Source organism: Beta vulgaris, chromosome 7 (assembly GCF_026745355.1).
Source record: "Beta vulgaris subsp. vulgaris cultivar EL10 chromosome 7, EL10.2, whole genome shotgun sequence".
NCBI classification, from domain to species: domain Eukaryota; kingdom Viridiplantae; phylum Streptophyta; class Magnoliopsida; order Caryophyllales; family Amaranthaceae; genus Beta; species Beta vulgaris.
In genome coordinates this window covers 52,127,776-52,148,293 of record NC_079208.1, presented here as the reverse complement: position 1 = coordinate 52,148,293, position 20,518 = coordinate 52,127,776, and the positions used below count along the sequence as shown (strand labels likewise).

Sequence of the window (20,518 nt, the reverse complement as noted above, 5' to 3'; positions counted from 1 at the left end):
ACAAATTACCTTGTGATGAAGTAACATGGAACTAAAAGGGGCCAAAATAAGGCAAGAGTTAGTCCTAAATACTCTAAACAAAGTTAAATGAGACTTAGAAATGCACCTAAAATATGAACTATTATTATTGACTTATCAAGTAGCGTATTGCATCATCAACACAATTTTACAGCATAAAAATTCTTCAGAGTGACGGACAAACCTTTAAAAATGATCGCCTTGCATTCTAAGAATACAAGCAACCAAGCCAACGCCCTATACAACAATCTAAGTTGCACATCCTCACCGCCACTAACTTAATAACAATTTAGAAGTTGTTAAGCATTCAACATCAGGTTCATTCATCTTTATCAAAACCCTATGAAGATTCCTCTGTTTCATCCTCTCTTTTATCTCATGTATTATACAGAAGTGATTTGCTGATTCTGCGAAGCATTAATTTCTCTTTCTTGACATATTCAGTAAATGATGGCAAATGGAGCAGCAAACACCACATAATTCCTGAATTTTGAGCCCTTGAGTCTTCTGCTCATCCAGTTGGTGCTATCTATTTCTAAACGGAGAAAGTATAATAATAATTTTTTTATAATTTTTTACTCATAGATAATTGAAAATATTAATGGTTAAAGTTGTGCATTTTGAGATATGAAAGTCCATATGATGTAAGTAAATTGGAATGAAAGAATTACTAGCTAGATATTGGCTCTGTTTGGGAACCCATTTCAGGTAGCTTAAATAACTAGGTGCTGAAATAAAAAGCTACCTTAAATAAATAGAAGTGTTTGGGATGGAACTGAAACTATATTTTAGTCCCTAAAAGTGACTGAAATTGAAACGCTACTCAAAATAGCGTCTGAATTTCAGGCACTGAAAAAGGCATTTTACTTAATTTCAAAGTTGTGCATCTTATCAGTTTCAGCTATACCTTATCAAGTTCAGCTACATTTCAGACAATATTACCAAACAGAGCTATTTACTTAATTTCTAACAATTTATTCATGTGCTTAAGGAATGGGTTGGTTTTAAGGGAACAAATCATAGTTCTCTCAAACAAACCTAGTTCTAATCATAGTTCTCTCAAACAAACTTAGTCCTACTACACGTTCATTGCACATAGTTCCTTCATAACAATTACGGTTTCCGTTAGCCCAATTCTTGGCCCAACTAAGGGTGAAAAGTCTAAATTATCCTTGATCAAAGTCAAATTCTATCAACATAGTACCACTATATATACAGACTTGCTTACAAGTACAGTAACTTTTTCTAAATTTATGGACTCTCACTCTCCTTTCGCTATCTAGAAAGCATATACTTCATCCGTTTAGAAATAGTTGCATCATTTCATGTTTTCACACTTGCCGATGCATGGTTTCAAACGTTAATATCTTCAATTATTAATGAGTAAAAATTATAAAAAGTTAATATTAAAAAAATATGCATTGAGACGAATCGAACAAGATCTCATATGACCGTTTAGAAATATTTGCATCGTTTCATGTTTTCACACTTGCCGATGCATGGTTTGAAACGTTAATATCTTCAATTATTAATGAGTAAAAATTATAAAAAGTTAATATTAAAAAAATATACATTGAGACGAATCGAACAAGATCCCATATGACCGTTTAGAAATATTTGCATCGTTTCATGTTTTCACACTTGCCGATGCATGGTTTCAAACCTTAATATCTTCAATTATTAATGAGTAAAAATTATAAAAAGTTAATATTAAAAAAATATACATTGAGACGAATCGAACAAGATCTCATATGACTATATTTCTCTTAAAATATAAATCACCAAAGCTAATCAAAAGGTAGGATGTGAATAGTAAACACTATACAAGTGGTGCAACTATTTCTAAACGGAGGAAGTATAATTCTAATTTGAGCGTCGGAGAGGCGTACGACATACTTGAGACCATCCCCGGATAGTTCACTCAGGTAGGAATCACCCTCAGAGGATAGACATCTTATTCCCTCCAATAGATCATGATTAGAAAGATTCCCCAAAAACCCTCTCATATCTATATACTATTGTAGAAAAGACACACTAGTTGTTACAACTTTGGTGTTTGTTCTGATAGATATTTTTGGTGACTTAACAAAAGTGTTGTTTTTACTTTTGTAGTACTCTAACAATAAGAAGCGTAATGGGTAAAAGAGATAATCACAAGGTGAGATACTAGTATTGATAAGGAAGGAGATTAGTATATGAGAGAAAAACTAGTATTCAAAGAACTTGGATTTTTTTTCTTTTCATTTCATCACATAGTGTAATGATATATTTATACAAGAAAGATGTCGGTTACTTTCCTTCTAGTAATATCCATATAGTAATCTACTCAGGCTTAGGATTAGATACATCTCTTTTTTTTTTTTTCTTAAATTTGCTTCTTAGCTTAAATTTTTCTAGACTTAATTTCTAGGTCTTTCTATCCTAGATTTTTCTAGCTACTTTAATGACATACTACCTCTGTTTCAAATTATTGTTACATTTACACTTTTCACTTTTCACGTATGCCAATGCAAAACTTTGAGGACATATATCTTTAGTTTTGTATCTGTAAAAATTATAAAAAGTACATATTAATAAAATACATACTAATACGAATCTAACAAGATCTCACATGACTATGTTTCACGTATAAATCACAAACGAGGGTCAAAGTGCAATTTATGAATAGTGTAAAATGTCAAAGTGTAACAATTAATTTGAAACAGAGGTAGTATATTACAAGATTTTTTTCTTATTCTAATACTCCCTCTAATCTAAAAAATCTTGCACTCTTGATTTCTTGCTCATAATATTCTTAAACATTGTTGTTGCACTTGTCACCAACCACCATAGAACATGAACTTCTGATTTTCAATGTTGGCACCCATGTTACCAACTATTTTACTGATGCTCGTGTCACCAGCCATCACCCAAATATATTTTTTTCTGCAAATTTTCTTTTGTTGTTATTGGTGCTCATGTCACCAACCTTTCCGGCTAATGCTCTTGTCATTAGCAAAATTCAAAACAAAATTTCTTCTTGATTTCTTCGCCAAATTAAAATTGGCAATCTCATTGTTTTTCTTGGTCCTGCAATTCTTTCCTACATGACCAAACTTCTTGCACTGCCAACACTGTGGCTTTCCTTTATGTCAACAGTCTGCGGTATCATGGTTAGTCTTTTTAATTTGCAAATATTGCAGGAGAGTTTTTGATTCATACCTTTCGATGATTTTTCTTCATCTTCTTCCTCAACATTTTTCTTGGGCATTTTCTTAAATTTTACTGCAAGAGCAGCCTCAATTATTTCTTCATCAATATGCCTATGTTTCCTTTGTTCATGGGACTCCAAAGATCCCATAAGTTGCTCTACTGTTATTTTTGATATATCTTTTGTTTCTTCAATAATAGCAACAATGTTATCGTATTTTTCCGTTAAACTTAATAAAATCTCCTTCACAATTTTCTCATCTGAAATTTCTTCTCCATATGATTTCATCTGATTCACTATTTCTATTACCTTTGAAAAATATTCTTTCATTAATTCTCCTTCTTTCATTTTTAAGTTTTCAAATTCTCTTCTTAGAGACTGGAGTTTGATACTTCTCACCTTGCTATCTCCCTAAAATTCTTGTTGCAGGATCTCCCAAGCCTCCTTTGCTGTGTTGGCTCTTAAAATTCTTGAAAATATTATATCTGTGACCGCATTTTGTATTAAATATAATGCCTTAGCATCCTTCATTCTTTCACCCTCGAGCTGCCTTTTTTGAGCTTCGGTTAGGTACTCTCATCTTCGTACTCCATATATCCTTTATCAGCATAACTCCACAACCCATGAGATTTAAGTAATGTCTTCATTTTAATTTTCCAAAAATCATAATTTTCTCCCCCGAAAATTGGAATTGGGAAGGTTGGGTTGTTGAGTGCCATTATAATTCATGTTGTATATGGGTTAAATGTGTTTTGTGGCTAAAGTAGTGAGGTCTTGGGAATTTTGGCTCTGATACCCCTGATAGATATTTTTGGTGACTTAACAAAAGTGTTGTTTTTACTTTTGTAGAACTCTAACAATAAGAAGCGTAATGGGTAAAAGAGATAATCACAAGGTCAGATATTAGTATTGATAAGGAAGGAGATTAGTATATGAGAGAAAAACTTGTATTCAAAGAACTTGGATTTTTTTTTCTTTTCATTCCATCACATAGTGTAATGATATATTTATACAAGAAAGATGTCGGTTACTTCCTTCTAGTATTATCCATATAGTAATCTACTCAGGCTTAGGATTACTCTAGATACATCTCTTTTTTTTTTCTTAAATTTGCTTCTTAGCTTAGATTTTTCTAGACTTAATTTCTAGGTCTTTCTATCCTAGATTTTTCTAGCTACTTTAATGACATATATTACAAGATTTTTTTGATTATTCTAATATGTTCACCATACTTAGATTAAACGATACGAATATCATTTATATAGTTTAATTTCATGTACAGCGACACCAAAAAAATTCATATCCATGCCATTGTTATTAATATTGCTTGTGTAAGTTGTGATCTTCTTGACTTTTCTTTGTGAGCTAAGATGTATAACAGATAACTCATCACATAAATTAGTAAGAATTTAAATACTCATCAGTTATCTTGAAAACCTTTAAAAAATATAACTCCCAAAACTTTGGGATAATCAAAGAAAATAATAACTTATATACATTAATTTTTTTTATTATGTAATTGGGTTAGCTAATGACAATTAAAAATTTCATTTTAATAGTTCTAGTCAATGATAAAGTTTTTCTTTTTCTTTTAATATTTTTGGACTTTGAATATTGATTTTTAATTCTAGAAGTCTAAGTATTTCTAGGCTTAATATTTGAACAAAGACTATTCTTCATATATAGTATCAAAAATAGGGGACTTGTTGCAATACATAATTACGTTTGCATGCACTATCGGTAGTTCGCTACCACGATGAATGTGTACTCTTTAACACGAGATTGCTTAATAGACTATCCATGCATTTTCAAACACGGAGCATTAAATTGTCCGTAGACAAATGCACCATGCATCAATATCCCAAGGTTGCTATCTATGCTCATCAAAATTTCTATATATAGACTCAATAATCGAACAACCAAATACAAGCCATTGAAATCACAATAGTTTTTCCAAAAATGAAAGTGCTAAACCCTTTTCTGGTCCCTTTTAACGTTATACTACTTCCCATCTTTTTCTTTTTTGTTGTTTCCCACGTTACAGCTTCAAATCCATCCATCGACAATTTCCTCCTATGCCTCCCATCTCGCTCAAATCCATCACATCCAATCTCTCACGCCATCTACACCCCTAGCAACTCTTCTTTCTTAAACGTACTTCAATACTACGTACGAGAGAGTAGATTTAACACATCATCAACCCCAAAACCTCTAGTTATTATCACAGCCTTGGACGTATCCCATGTCCAAGCGACCGTGATATGTGCGAAAGCAAATAACTTAGAAATTAGGATCAGAAGTGGAGGACATGATTACGAGGGCATGTCATACGTTTCAAATGTCCCCTTTGTCATCCTCGACATGTTCAATCTTCGATCCATCGATATCGATATACCAAGTGAAACTGCTTGGACACAAGCCGGGGCAACTCTAGGTGAACTTTATTATAAAATTGCCCAACATAGCAAGACCCATGCCTTCCCTGCAGGGGTATGTTTTACTCTTGGCACCGGAGGTCACTTTAGTGGGGGTGGTTACGGAAATATGTTAAGACAATACGGCTTATCCATCGATAATATTATTGATGCACTAATTGTTGATGCAAATGGTAGAATTCTTAACCGCAAAACTATGGGTGAAGATCTATTTTGGGCTATTAGAGGGGGAGGAGGTGCTAGTTTCGGCGTCATTGTATCATGGAAAATCAAATTAGTACGTGTCCCAGAAACTGTTACAGTTTTTCGTGTTCCGAAGACCTTGGAACAAGGTGCTACAGATGCACTCCTACAATGGCAACAAGTTGCTTCTACAATAGATAGAAAGCTCTTCATTAGAGTGCAACAAGAAGTTATTCAACAAGGAGGGAACAGAACTGTCCAAGTTTCATTCATTGGATTATATCTTGGACGTGCCAATCCTCTTCTTTCGTTGATGAACAAAAAATTACCACTTCTAGGCTTACAAGCACAAAATTGCACTGAGATGCCATGGGTAGAAACAACTCTATTTTGGTATGACATCCCACAAGATACTCCCCTTGAGATACTATTGGAAAGGACACCTACATCAGCTACGTCCTACACTAAAAAAAAGTCCGATTTTGTGAAAAGTCCTATTCCAAGGGAAGGCTTGGAAATGATATGGAAAAAGATGATTGAATTGCAATTGGAAAACAATTTTGTAATACAATGGAATCCTTATGGTGGGAGGATGAACGAGATTGCGGAGAACGCAACGGCGTTCCCTCATAGAGCTGGGAATCTCTTTAAGATTCAATACATCACAATTTGGGGAGATGATAATGGTACAAGTAGGAATCTCGAAGCGACTCGAAAACTTCACGATGCATACACTCCTTTTGTCTCTAAGAATCCAAGGGAAGCGTTCTTGAATTATAGGGATATTGATGTTGGGACGAATGAGAATGGGAGCTTAGATTTTGCTTTGGACTTTTTTAAGGGCAATGTGAAAAGATTGTTACAAGTCAAGGCTAAGGTTGATCCTAGCAATTTCTTCAAGTATGAGCAGAGTATGCCGGTTTTCCCCAAGAAACAATGAGAATGATGAAGTTGAGGTTGAAGAAAATAAAGGGTCTTGTATTATGCATGGATAGGTACTATTTTCCTAGCTAATTTCTTCAATGTCTCTAATAATCGGGCACATATATTTTATTGTAACTTATACTTACGTATAAATTGTTGGACTCATGTAATTAATTATCTAGTTGTTTCAATAATTTCCATGCAACAGTTGTAAACTAGTAGTACAAAGTATAAATAGATTTGAATTCAATAAATAATAATGCTCAGATATTCAATGAAGATGACTAAATACTGTGAGACGTTTTTTCAATAAAAAAAATATTTATCAGAATTCGATTAATAATTTAACACCTTGTCAAGTCAATATTCCAGTGAAAACAAATGTAACGGAGCCTATCAAATCCAAATTGAATCTTCATATTCAATCTGATGAATTTAACATTACAATCTGATAACCAAAATCTACAGCTCTAATCAATTAAAATCAAACAAAACCCCGATTAACGTAGCCATCAATTTATCACCATTTTTGCCTCCAAAACACAAGGATGACTATAGTGAATAGTTAAATACTAGTATACTACCTCCAAATTCCTTTTATTAGTTGAAACGCTTTAATATGACTTTTATTTTTAAATCTTATAGTAATATTGTTCGCATTATGATGACCAATAAATAGTTATGTTGTTAAATGTATTTCAATGTGTATGTATTTATATAAATCAACTACTTTATATAATTTTTACTGCATTAATTAGCAAGCATAAAATTAAAGCATTACAACTAAGAAAAAAAAGGAAATAACTAGTTTTGTTGGCACGTACTATGACCTAATCTGGAGACCAGCCTAAAACATCATTGTGGATGATTATAGAGAAATTAACAGAGAAAGCAGGAAATTTGTAGATGAGGTTGTGAGCCACTTGGCCTTCATGAGCCATATATAAAGTTCTCAGCCCTATTCACTTCCCTGAAAACAATGAGAAATAGGAAACCTATTAAACTATGAAAGTTCAATGCTAGCATCAATTAATAAAGCACTAATAGACCAAGGAGGCTTCCAAATTTTTTTGCATAGCTTTGATAACAGAAATGTTATCGCCTTCTATTTTGATATGATTTAAATTACGAACCCGAGCAGCTTTAATAGCTTCCTAGAGACCTGTTACCCCAGCTTGAACAATAGAGTAATCACTAGGAAGTGAATTACATCCAGCGAGAAGAACATCACCCAAATGGTTTCTAATAACAAAACCACAAGAAGCCCTCCCATCCTGATATTGCGACCCATCAAAATTTATCTTAAAAAAATACCCTCTAGAGGGGGAACCCAAGCAACAACCCTTCTAGCTAATTGGGCACCCAGTATAGAAGAACAACCCAACTTCCTAGGCTCAAGACAGGTTTTATTAGACAAACACCATTGCCACTCTTTAACAAAATTATTAACAAGAAAACTAATTTTTCTAGCATTAAAAGCATCTTACGAAAAAATTACTTTATTATCGGTAAACCACACAAATCACCAGACAACAGCTAACAGACTAGTCTAGGATAGCCCTAGAGCATCTAAACAAACCTCTAAATTTGCTCGAAAAGAATCCAAATTGGCAGAAACCGGGATCTGAGGCCAGCCAAAATCCACATCAAGTTGATGAAGAATGTCAAAAACAAAAGGACATTGAAAAAAGAGATGAGAAGTTGTTTTCGAAGCACAACTACATAACTCACATTGTTTAGGAGTGAAGAAATGAACTTGTGCTATCCAACCCTTTGTTGGCAGACCTTTATTACAAGCTTTCCACAAGTTTTTATTTTTTTTATTTTTTATCTTAGGATGGAGGAAGATTCGACTTTCAAATCCACCGGTATTCAACTTTCCCTTGAGAACCAGTCTTATAGTCTATAATTAATTTGACACCTGACTTAACAAAATAAATGCCATCAGAAGATGGGGACCAAAAAAACTCATCCTCCACATCATTGGAATGAAGATCTTGGCTATCTGAGAGCAAACATCATAAAAAAGGAGGGACTCAACAATTGCATATCCCACACCTTAGTCTCAGAGATAAATTAATGAACACAACCAGCGTTATTGATAGTCGAATTTTGAACAATTTTGCTTAAAGGATGAGGCAAGACCTAATTATCATGCCAGAAATTAATTCTTCTACCATTGCAAACTTGCCACTTGAAGCCCGTTTTAAAAATTGGTCTCAAAGACATAAGCTTTTTCCATTGCCAAATAGAGTTTTGCGAAACTTTATAGGTCATAAAATCCCTATTTTTACAATACTTTTTTTCATCAATAGATTCCAAAGGTTGTTATCATTTCAAAGCAGTTTCTACAGAAGTTTCATTTGATTAGCAATATTGTTAACACATGTTTTCCTAAAACCCAATCCTCCATAAGGTAATGGGGTACAAATTCTATCCCAACCAATCAAATTGGAAGTCTTTGAATTAGAATCCTTGTTCCAAAAGAAATTTCGATAATAACTATCAAGTTTGGATAAAATGATTTTTGGAAGCAGAAAACTTTGCATTTGATAGTTAGCTTTAGAAGCAAGGTTAGCTTGAAGTAAAATAGCTCTCCCTGCTTGAGAAAGAGAATTAGCTTTCCGTTTCGGTAACTGATTCTGAACTTTATCAACTATAGGCATAAAAGTTTCCTTGGTGACACGACGGTCAATAATAGGACAACCCAAATAGCTTTCCAGACACGAAGAATAAGACATATCAAGAATTCCTTGAAAACTTTCTATCTCTATTTCTGAAACATTATCAGTACACTTGAAAGCTGATTTATTTAATTGACAAGTTGCCCGGACATAGCATAATACTTATCTAGAATCGACCGAATAGCCTTGCAGCTATCCATATTTGTCTTAGCAAAAATCATAGTGTCATCTGCAAAGGTTAGAAATGGAACTTTAACCCCAGACTTCCCAATGGAAACTCCAACTAATTTGCCATTAGACACACTGTTATGATGAAGTTGTCGTGCTGATAATTCAACACATACACTAAAGAGATATGAAGAAAGCGGGTCCCCCTAATGAATCCCTCTAGAAGGAAAGAATCTATCACTTGGAATACCATTAGCCAAGATAGAAAAGGAGAATGATGAATTGATGATAGACAAGCCCAAATCCAACTAATCCAGATCGGGTTAAAGCCAAGATGACTAAGCATAGCATAAACGAACTCCCATTCCAACCGGTCATAGTCTTTTTTCATATCTAGTTTAATGGCAATCCACTTGTCTTTGCATGTTTTCTTTCTAAAGGAATGGAAAACTTCATGAGCTATCAGAATGTTATCTTGAAGTGGGTGGATAATTTTCCTAAGAACAACTTTCAGGCGATTGGCTAAAATTTTTGCTATAATTTTATATATAGTGGAACATAAACTAATTGGGCGAAAATGAGACGTTTTTTCTGGATTTTCTATTTTAGGGATTAGAGCTAGAAAAGTATGATTAATCTCTGTCAAGATTCTTCTAGAATGGGAAAAAGCTTTGACAGCTCGTATTACAGATTGACCAATGCAACTAAAGTCCAATACTTTTGAAAGAAAAAAAAAAGAGGGAAATCCATCAGGGCCCGAGGTTTTATCAAGGACAAAATCAAAAGTTGCATTTTTAATTTCCTCATCAGAGACAACTGCCACTAAGCACCAATTATCCTCATCAGAGATAATGGGGGAGATAAGTTCAAAATCCATATTGTTGTCGAAAAACCACCTTGAATCCTTTGTGAATCTATCGTGAAATTCTTTTGTAAAATGTGAGAAATCACATCCGGATTGGAAGCAGATTGGCCTGAGGCATCAATAAGAGTTTTTATTTGATTTTTATTTCTTCTAATCGCCGCAAAAGCATGATAATATTTTGTATTTTGATCACCTAATGAAAGATGTTTATCGCGGTATTTTTTGCTTCCAAAAATCACTTTGGTAAGAATACAGTTTTTGTTTTTTCGATAAAAGTCTTTGTTGTTTTCTTGGAGATAAGTATTGACGGCATCCAAAATTAATTGCGCTTGAATTTTCTCTAAATCTAAATCCACTTTGCGTTACTGAGTGAAGATATTACTAAATCGAGTCTTATTCCAAACTTTAATATTGGATTTGAGAAACTTACATTTTTGCATTAAGCAAAACATATAGGATCCATTAAATCTAATACACCATGTTTTCTTAATAAGAGTATCAAAGTCTTTCGTTTGGCACCACATTTTTTTTGAATCGGAAAGGATAAGCTTTTAAAACATTTGTGATGCCAAAAGAAAGAGAAATTGGACAATGATTCGAGGAGGAGAAAATGTAATTAGTAATCTAAGCATTAGGGAATAATGATAACTAATCAATACTTGCAAACCCATGATTAAGGTTTTCATAAATATTATCATTACCATGAATCTTCTTTCTCCAAGTAAAGGGGGATCCCTTAAAAGGAATTTCCTTACAAGGGACTAATGATTTAAAGTTTAATAGTCTTTTAAATCTCTTGGAAGATGTAGGAGCACCACCTAATTTATCACTTGGCTTACCAATTTCATTATAGTCGCCCATAATGGTAAATGGAATGGATAGAGAATTACAATAATCAACAAGCTCTTCCCCAAACTCGTTCTTAAACGCATTATTAGTTGGGGCATAAATATAAACGACAATGAATTCATTCAAGAACTTTGTGAAAGAAATGTGGCATGAAATGAACCTACTACTTTTATAAATAACATTAATAAGCTTGAATGGATTTACAAAACATGCTTTCCACATAACTCATAAACCACACGCCATACCCATGGTAGGGATATGGTCCAAAAAGCTAAACCCACACTGTTGGGCAAATATATTCAAGGGAGGAGCCTTATACTTTGTCTCACAAATCATGAAAATATTGATTAAGTTAGCTTTACAAAAGTCTCTAATCTCATCAAAAGCAATTTTCCTACGACAACCTCTAATATTCTAACATGCAATCTTCATTTAAAACAAACAAAAAACAATAGAACACCATTTTTGATATAAACATAGCTGAAGAAATTAGTTTATAGGCCTCTTCAGGGAAGAGGAGGCACTTTCTCCCTCATGTTCCTCAACCTTCCTTTTGGATGACTCAGACTGAGAAGTATGCTCCATGGGGGAACACTGCTCTACACCTAACAACTCAATTTGATGGACTATGAAATTATCATAATGTAGAGACTGGAAAGAGTTCTCAGTGAGGGTTTTAACCTCATCATCTTCATTAATAGGCAGATCCAGAAAAAAAAGCACCACTACCAGTCCTCTCATTACTACTATGGGGAGAGATAACTCCAGCAAACTCATCATCACACAACATATCATCATAGTATGATTCAGAAAAGAGATGAGAAGTGTGAAATACTTTAATGGGGGGGGGGGGAGCAGGAACAAGAGAAAGGGCCATGTCCCCCATGTCTCCATCACCTTGCACAAGCTGTTTAGAAACATCCATAGAGGGAGGGAGCACTGAGGACAGCCTCCTTGAATCCTCATCATCAGAAGAGATCTCAACAGTAAGGGAAGCAATTATCAGCTTTCCCTTACCTTTATCAAGAGCAGCATCTATTAACAGCTCTTTCTCACAACAAGCAGGAAAACCCAACCCAATACCAACAATAACTTTGTCATCTGACTTAAGGACCTCAGAGGGTTCCTTAATAACAATACCCTTACCAACTTTCTGTTTAACATTCTCATGGACAATACCTAACAGAGGGACAGAATCATCAACACTTTCATGAAAGACAGTTGTTTTCTTAGTAGAGGATGAATTAACTAGATTATGACGTTTTTTAGGTGGCACCACCTTTTTTTTGCAAACTTACCCATATAGCAGCAGCTAAGAGCTTAGTCTGAGCTTGAACTATATAAGCTTGCTCATCTATAGATTCAAGATTAGCTTGGCTAGCCTTAACTAAGTTGTCATACAAACACTTCTGTTTAGGATTTTTCATAAGTCTCACTTTTATCTCCTTTTTAAGGGAGGTTAAAAGAGGGCAGCAGTCAATGATGTGGTTATCAGACCCACAAAAAGAACAGCCTGAAGAAAAGTTTTCACACCAAATCACATAGCCTTGCACAAGATCACCATGTTTACATACCTCAGCAAATTCTAAAAGAGGGGATTTAATATCAACACGAACACGTACAAATTTGGTATTATGCCTTAGCAAAGATCAAGGGTCAAGCTTAATCAAGGCACCAATACCATTAGCTGAAAGTAAACTAGCCACATAATCATAATTTAGTAACTCGGCAGGGAGATACGGACCCACAAATCTACCCATTTTATTTCCTCTAAATATGGATCAAAGAAAGGGCGATTTAGGGAAATTTTACAATGAGCTTGTGGAAGGATACCGAGGAACGAGGTAAAGTATAACTCCCTTTGTTCTGAAATATTTAAGCCGCTAATATTTCAAGGTTAAATTTATTAACCGTTAACTGTATTACCTCACCCTTATAATAATCACTGGAATCATGACTTAAGTGTTAGTAGTTGATTCATCTTATAAGTTTAATAAATCAAACATCAAAATATGACAATAGTATACAGATTGACTGCTAGGATATGTAACTTGGATGACTAATATACAATTGACTTGTAGTACAAGTAACTAAGTAACCTGGATGACTTTTCTTTCTCTACAAGTCTGCAGCACAAGTATAGGTAATTTCTACTAAATTTTGGGCCTGTTTCTTGCCTTTCTCGATCTATAGTATAGTTTCTAACTTGAATGTTGGAGGGACGTACTCCGGACCATCCTGAGTAGTTCACCTAGTTTAATTTTGCAGGCCTCAGAAACCCTCATAGGATGGACATCCCGCAAATTGATGGATCATTAGGACGATTCTCAAAAGCCTTCTCATAAAATTATATATTTTCTATTAGGATAAAAATAACATCAGTTCTTACAACTTGGATTTTTGGTCACTGTACTTCTCACATGAAGATTAAATAATATGGATACTCATTTATATAGTTTAATTTCATGTATAGCCACACCCGAAATTTTCATAGTTCCATGCCCTTCTTATTATTATTGCTTGTGTAACTAGTGATCTGCTCCTTGACTTTTCTTTGTGATCTAGCTAATGTATAGCAGATAACGCACATATTAGTAAGATATTTAAATTGTCATCAGTTCGTTATCTTCAAAACCTTTAATAAAAAAACTACCATTTTTGGGTTAATCTAAGAAAACAATAAGTTATCTATATCTACAAAATCTTTTCATCATGCATTTGGGTTAGCTAATGACAATTAAAAATCTCATTCTAATGGTTGTCGTGTGATGATTACGTTTCTTTCTTCTTTTATAATGTTTTTGAACTTTGAATATTGATTTTTAGTTTCTAGACGTCTATGTATTTCTAGACTTAAATATTTGAATAAAGACTATTCTTCTCATATATTATAAAAAATAGGTGATTATTGTACATAAGTTGCAATCCATAATTACGTAGTTGCACGCATTATTTCTACCGTGATGAACGTGTACCCTTAACATGAAATTGTTTAATAGACTATCCCATGCATGTTCAAACACGGAACAATGAATTGTCCGTAGCCAAATCACAAACGCACCATGCATCAATATTCCAGGGCTGCTATCTGCTAGATCTGCTATCTTAGCTAGATCATCAAATTTTCTATAAATAGACTCAACAATAGAACAACAAAATACAAGCCACTGAAAACACACAAGTTTTTTCCAAAAATGAAAGTCCTAAACCCTTATCCTGTCCTCTTTAACGTCATACTACTTCCCATCTTATTCTTTTTCGTTGTTTCTCACGTTACAGCTTCACATCCATCCATCGACAAATTCCTCCTATGCCTCCCCTCTCGCTCAAATCCATCACATCCAATCTCTGGTGCCATTTACACTCCTAGAAACCCTTCTTTCTTAAACGTACTTCAATACTACGTACGAGAGAGTAGATTTAACACATCATCAACCCCAAAACCTCTAGCCATTGTCACAGCCTTGGACGTATCCCATGTCCAAGCAACCGTGATATGTGCGAAAGCAAATAACTTAGAAATCAGGATCAGAAGTGGAGGACATGATTACGAGGGCATGTCATACGTTTCAAATGTTCCCTTTGTCATCCTCGACATGTTCAATCTTCGATCCATCGATATCGACATACCAAGTGAAACTGCTTGGACTCAAGCCGGGGCAACTCTAGGTGAACTTTATTATAAAATTGCACAAAAGAGTAAGACCCATGCCTTCCCTGCAGGGGTATGCTCTACTGTTGGCACCGGAGGCCACTTTAGTGGAGGTGGTTACGGGAATATGTTAAGACAATATGGTTTATCCATCGATAACATTATTGATGCAAAAATTGTTGATGCAAATGGTAGAATTTTTAACCGCAAAAGTATGGGTGAAGATCTATTCTGGGCTATTAGAGGTGGCGGAGGTGCTAGTTTCTGCGTCATTTTATCATGGAAAATCAAATTAGTACGTGTCCCAGAAATTGTTACAGTTTTCCGTATTCCAAGGACCTTAGAACAAGGTGCTACAGATATAGTCCTACAATGGCAACAAGTAGCTTCTACGATAGATAGAAAGCTCTTCATTAGAGTGCAACAAGAAGTTATTCAACAAGGAGGGAACAAGACGGTCCAAGTTTCGTTCATCGGGCTATATCTTGGACGTACCAATTCGCTTCGTTCGTTGATGAACAACAGCTTTCCACTTCTAGGCTTACAAGCACAAGATTGCATTGAGATGCCATGGGTAGAAACAACTCTATTTTGGTATGACTTCCCACTAGGCACTCCTGTTGAGGTACTATTAGAAAGGACAATTACACCGGCTATGTCCTACACTAAAAAGAAGTCCGATTATGTGAAAAATCCTATTCCAAGGGAAGGCTTGGAGACGATATGGAAAAAGATGATTGAATTGCAATCGGATAATAGTTTTGTGGTACAATGGAATCCTTACGGTGGGAGGATGGACGAGATTGCGGAGGACGCAACGGCGTTCCCTCATCGAGCAGGGAACCTCTTTAAGATTCAATACATCACAATTTGGGATGATGATAGTGGTACAAGTAGGAATATCGAAGTGGCTCGAGAACTTCACGACGTATACACTCCTTTTGTGTCCATGAATCCAAGGGAAGCGTTCTTAAATTATAGGGATATTGATGTTGGGACGAATGAGAATGGGAGCTTAGATTTTGCTTTGGACTTTTTTAAGGGTAATGTGAAAAGATTGTTACAAGTCAAGGCTAAGGTTGATCCCAGCAATTTCTTCAAGAATGAACAGAGTTTGCCGGTTTTCCCTAAGAAACAATAATGAAAAATGAATCGAGGTTGAAGAAAATAAAGGGTGTTGTTATGCATGGACGATATATACTATTTTCCTAGCTAATATCTTCAATGTCTCTAATAATCGGGCACATATATATTTCATTGTAACTTATAGTTACGTATATATTGTTGGACTCATGTGATGATCTAGTTGTTTCAATAATTTCCATGCAATTCAGTTGTAAGATAAAAGTATAAATAGATTTGAATTCCATGAGTAATGTTTAGTTACCCAATAAAGATGATTATTAGTACTATGACATGTTTTTCAATGAAATATTCATCAGGATGTGATTAACAAGTTAAAACCAAGTCAAGTCAATATTTCAATAAAAACAAATGTATGGACTATAAGCCTGTCAAATCCAAATTGAATCTTTATATTCAAATTATCTTATCTGATTAATTAAACATTGCAATAATGTAATCTGATAAACAAATTTCAGAGCTCTAATTATCCAAATCAAGCAAAACCACGGTTAGCATAGCTACCCCATCACCATTTTTACCTCCAAAGCTGTGGCGGAGTCAGGATTTCAAAATCGGGGGTCACAAAAAAAGACAAAAGATATTCAATATTCAAAATTTTGCAACGCAAAGAAACATTGTCTAATATTTATAGTCATACATCCCAAAATAAGAAAAAATTACAAGTGCATTCGACGAGTCTTCATTTTTTGAAAACGATCAATAATATCATCATATATTTCTCATAAGCAAGATTTTGAGCACTTTTTACACCTCCAACATGTTTCTTAAACCTTTCCGATTTATTCCATGACCTAAATCCTTCATCTACACATATATCTCCTCCCACTTCTCCTCCCACATTAACTTTAATATTATTCTAAACAAGTAACAAACAAAGCAAAATGCCGCATCTTTCTCGATACTATATTCAAGTCAATCCCATTTATCAAACCAAGAAGCAACGAATAGACGCGGACGCGGCCCCCTAGATCTGTTTGAGGGAAGTTATGAGTTTTTGGTTGACAAGGTTTTTTTAAAGGATATATGCCCTCCTGATCGCATTACATTGATTATTTGAAGGATAATCCATTATGCATGTTTATTCTTTTTCCCGGGTCATGAGAAAGAAGTTCAACATTATAAACCAACTCTTCATTCTCTAATGGCACGCTATGAGTATTTGAACCACCCAAATTCATATCATTTTCGTTAATTTGAGGAGAATCATAAGATGGAAACGCACTAGCATTAGATGAACCACCCAAGTTATGAGTTTTTGGTTGACAAGCGTTGAAGAAAATGAATTATCTTGAGATTTCATTTTCTTGAACATAAATGTCGAATATCGAGCTGTTTTTCCCATTGCCTTTGATTTTTTTTATCTAGGTGTATCACTCATTGTTTCCTATATTCATTATTTAATACAAAATAACACATATAAACTAACAATTAAACTATATAAAAATTAATTAATAAATTACCATCATAAAAAAATCAAATCATCATATAAAATCATATATTAATTAACACTACCTAATTTATACAAATGCACATTTCAGAAATTCACACATTCACAAAAAAAAAAAAACTTAAAAACAAACTGACAAAGTGCATCAATCACACATTCACACTTCACAAATTCGAAAATTCACACATGTAGGCAAATATTACAATTAATATCAACCAAATAAGACCATATACAATTTAGGAATTATAAATAATGTAAAAAATTAAAATTTAATCTCTTTCAAGTTTCAATACCTAATGGCTCATGGCTGCCGCAGAGGTCGGAGGAGCATCAACGTGTAGGCGTGCGATGCAGTGGTCGACAGACTCTGGCTTCTGAACTCGTGAAGGCTGAAGCCTGAACTAGGCAATTAATAATTTTTATAGCGTGAGATACTGAGGTGTAGTGGCAAAGGAAAGAGGGAGAAAGTGATAAATTTTAGAACTTAAATGATTTTTAATTTTTGATTTAATTAAAATCTGATGGGAATTGAGACCCACTGTCATTAATAAAATTAAATTAAGTCTGCAAGGGGGCCAACGTGGTAGCCAACTTTTTGCGTGAAATGGTGCTCAACGACTGAATTAATTCATCTTTTCTAGCGCTGGACGTTGCTGATTTATTTTTTTTTCTTACGAAAGATCCTTAATTTTTTTTATTCGGGGGTCACATGACCCATATTGGCTTCGCTACGGATCCAAAGTATACAAGGATGACTACCTAATGAATACTAATATAGAGCTTCCAAATTCTTTCATTAGTTGTAATGCTTTGACTTTTATAGTACTTATTGTTAGCTTGTTGTATTATTCTGACAAATATATTAAATAAATTTCAATATGTAATATGTTGTTAAATTTTCTCAAGAATAGCAAGTAAGAAGGTAATTTTCCAAGTCTTAGGTGAAGACTCAATTAATAGTTCAACCAAAGATCCTAAGCTCAAGTTGCTTTCTGTTTCTATACTCAGCTTCTGTGCTCGACTTTGACTTTTAAGGAGAGAAGTGGGAATTCTCCCTCGTAAGGCAGGCTTCGACTAGCTTTTAGCTGGAACGTGGCTAATTGAACCAATCCTAACCGCAGTGAACAGAGGATTGGGCACAGCTTCTCTGATCTTTCCTTTTCTGCTTTTGAGCCTGCATTTATATATGTCGACTTTATGTAATTTTCACTAATAGATAATGAAAGTTATTAATATTCAAAGTTATGCATTAGCATGCATAAAAATCAAGATATTACAACTAAGGAAAAACAAAGGAAGAAACTAGTTTTGCTGGCATAACTTTGAATATTAATGATTTATATATGTCGACTTTAATTTTTATGCATGCTAATGCATAACTTTGACATATAAATAATGATTTAGAGGGAAATAATACAATAAGCTTGTGGAAGGCTTCAGAAGAATGACTAGTCGTTCTTTCTCTTTTTTCTCTAAAAATCATATTTTTCTTTTTTGGTCTAGGAGTTACCACATCTCATGACTTACTATAAATTGAGCCCATTTATCTTCTATGATTTACTTTTTCTTCATCTAAGACAATTAAATGTAAAAGGTTTTTTTTCCTAAGTTACTAAAATTATCACTCAAAAAAAAAGCTCTTTTTTGGGCCATTTATATAATTACAATACGATTTGTCTAATTTTTATGGTCAATTCTGGTAAGAGTGTGGTTAGTTGAACTAAAAACTCAACGCAAGTCCCTTAAGGTGAAGAAAAAAGAAAACTTCTTAATCAGGTAAAAAGTTAGAAAGTTAAATTCCTTTAACTCCTTATTATACCCTTAACTCGATTGAAAATTGTCACGTGTAAACTATAGAACACCACCCAATCAACCACACTAGTTAACCAAAGCGTGAATGGTGGACTAGAGACCATCTTCCTCTACGTGGTCCTACTCCAAAACGCATATTCTTTATTTTATATCTTTATGTTCTTTTTATGCTTTTATTCATTGTTATGGTTCTTTTTATAAATTTTTTTGTTTCTCAAGTCATATATGCATATGTTCTTTTATAATCAAGATGTTCTTTGTTTTATACCTTTATGTTATTTTCACGTTTTATTCCATTTTTGTGATTTTATATAGTTTTTTTCTCAAGTATTTGCATATGTTGTTTATAATTTGTATGGTGTTCTTCACGGTTGTTTTTATGTTATTACTTATTTTAATGATTTTTAATAAGTTATTGTTTCTCAAGCTATTATACACAGTACACGTGTCTTTCTTTTATAATTAATATGATGTTCTTTTCTTATACCTTCATGTTCTTTTTATGGTCTTATTCATTTTTTATAGTTTTTTTATTTCTCTCGAATTATATGTACATGTTCTTTATAATCGTTATGATGTTTTTTGTCATACACATTCATGCCTTTCCTTTATGGTATTATATGCACATACTCTAAAAACCAATATCTTCTAAATCACGTAAAAACAATAGGAACAACATCATCTGATCTTATATTAATTAAAACTCATAATTAAAAAATGAAAACAATGATATAAATATGAACAGTTTATCGTTTAAATAAATTATTGTGATGGAAGGATCTCACTATAAAACTATCTTAAGGATTTGAAAATAGCAATTATTTCAATATCTTCCACGTGTCAATTGGCAAATGACTTGGACGATAATTTGGGAGGAAAAAATTATACCTTTTAAAAAAAAAAAATGAAATCAAGGAAACTGGATTTTGCAGTTTTACGTGAGATTTAAGGGCAAGCGTTTTGTTTGTTTTCGTGTGCGTTTCATTCCAAGAGCACACAACTCTTGGTGGTCTCAAGTCCACATACAAAATTTTGCTAGTTAACAACATTTATCAGAATATAAGAATGACGTTCTTATCATACCCTTAACTTCTGCAAATGCATGCTGCATGTAAGAGGCGGCCACGGCCTGGTCATGAGTTAAC

General features: G+C 33.9%; 2 protein-coding genes across 2 annotated transcripts; both read left to right on the top strand.

Annotated features, from left to right (window-relative positions):
• Nucleotides 1-5,079: 5,079 nt before the first annotated feature.
• On the top strand, nt 5,080-7,045 carry LOC104899701 (berberine bridge enzyme-like 4). Its single transcript, XM_010686940.4, has one exon. It carries the CDS (start codon nt 5,168-5,170, stop codon nt 6,764-6,766), a length of 1,599 nt encoding a protein of 532 aa, XP_010685242.2. The 5' UTR covers nt 5,080-5,167; the 3' UTR covers nt 6,767-7,045.
• A 7,415-nt stretch (nt 7,046-14,460) lies between these two features.
• On the top strand, nt 14,461-16,380 carry LOC104899700 (berberine bridge enzyme-like 4). The gene has a single exon (XM_010686938.3). The coding sequence runs from the start codon at nt 14,511-14,513 to the stop codon at nt 16,107-16,109; it is 1,599 nt and encodes a 532-aa protein (XP_010685240.2). The 5' UTR covers nt 14,461-14,510; the 3' UTR covers nt 16,110-16,380.
• Nucleotides 16,381-20,518: the final 4,138 nt, after the last annotated feature.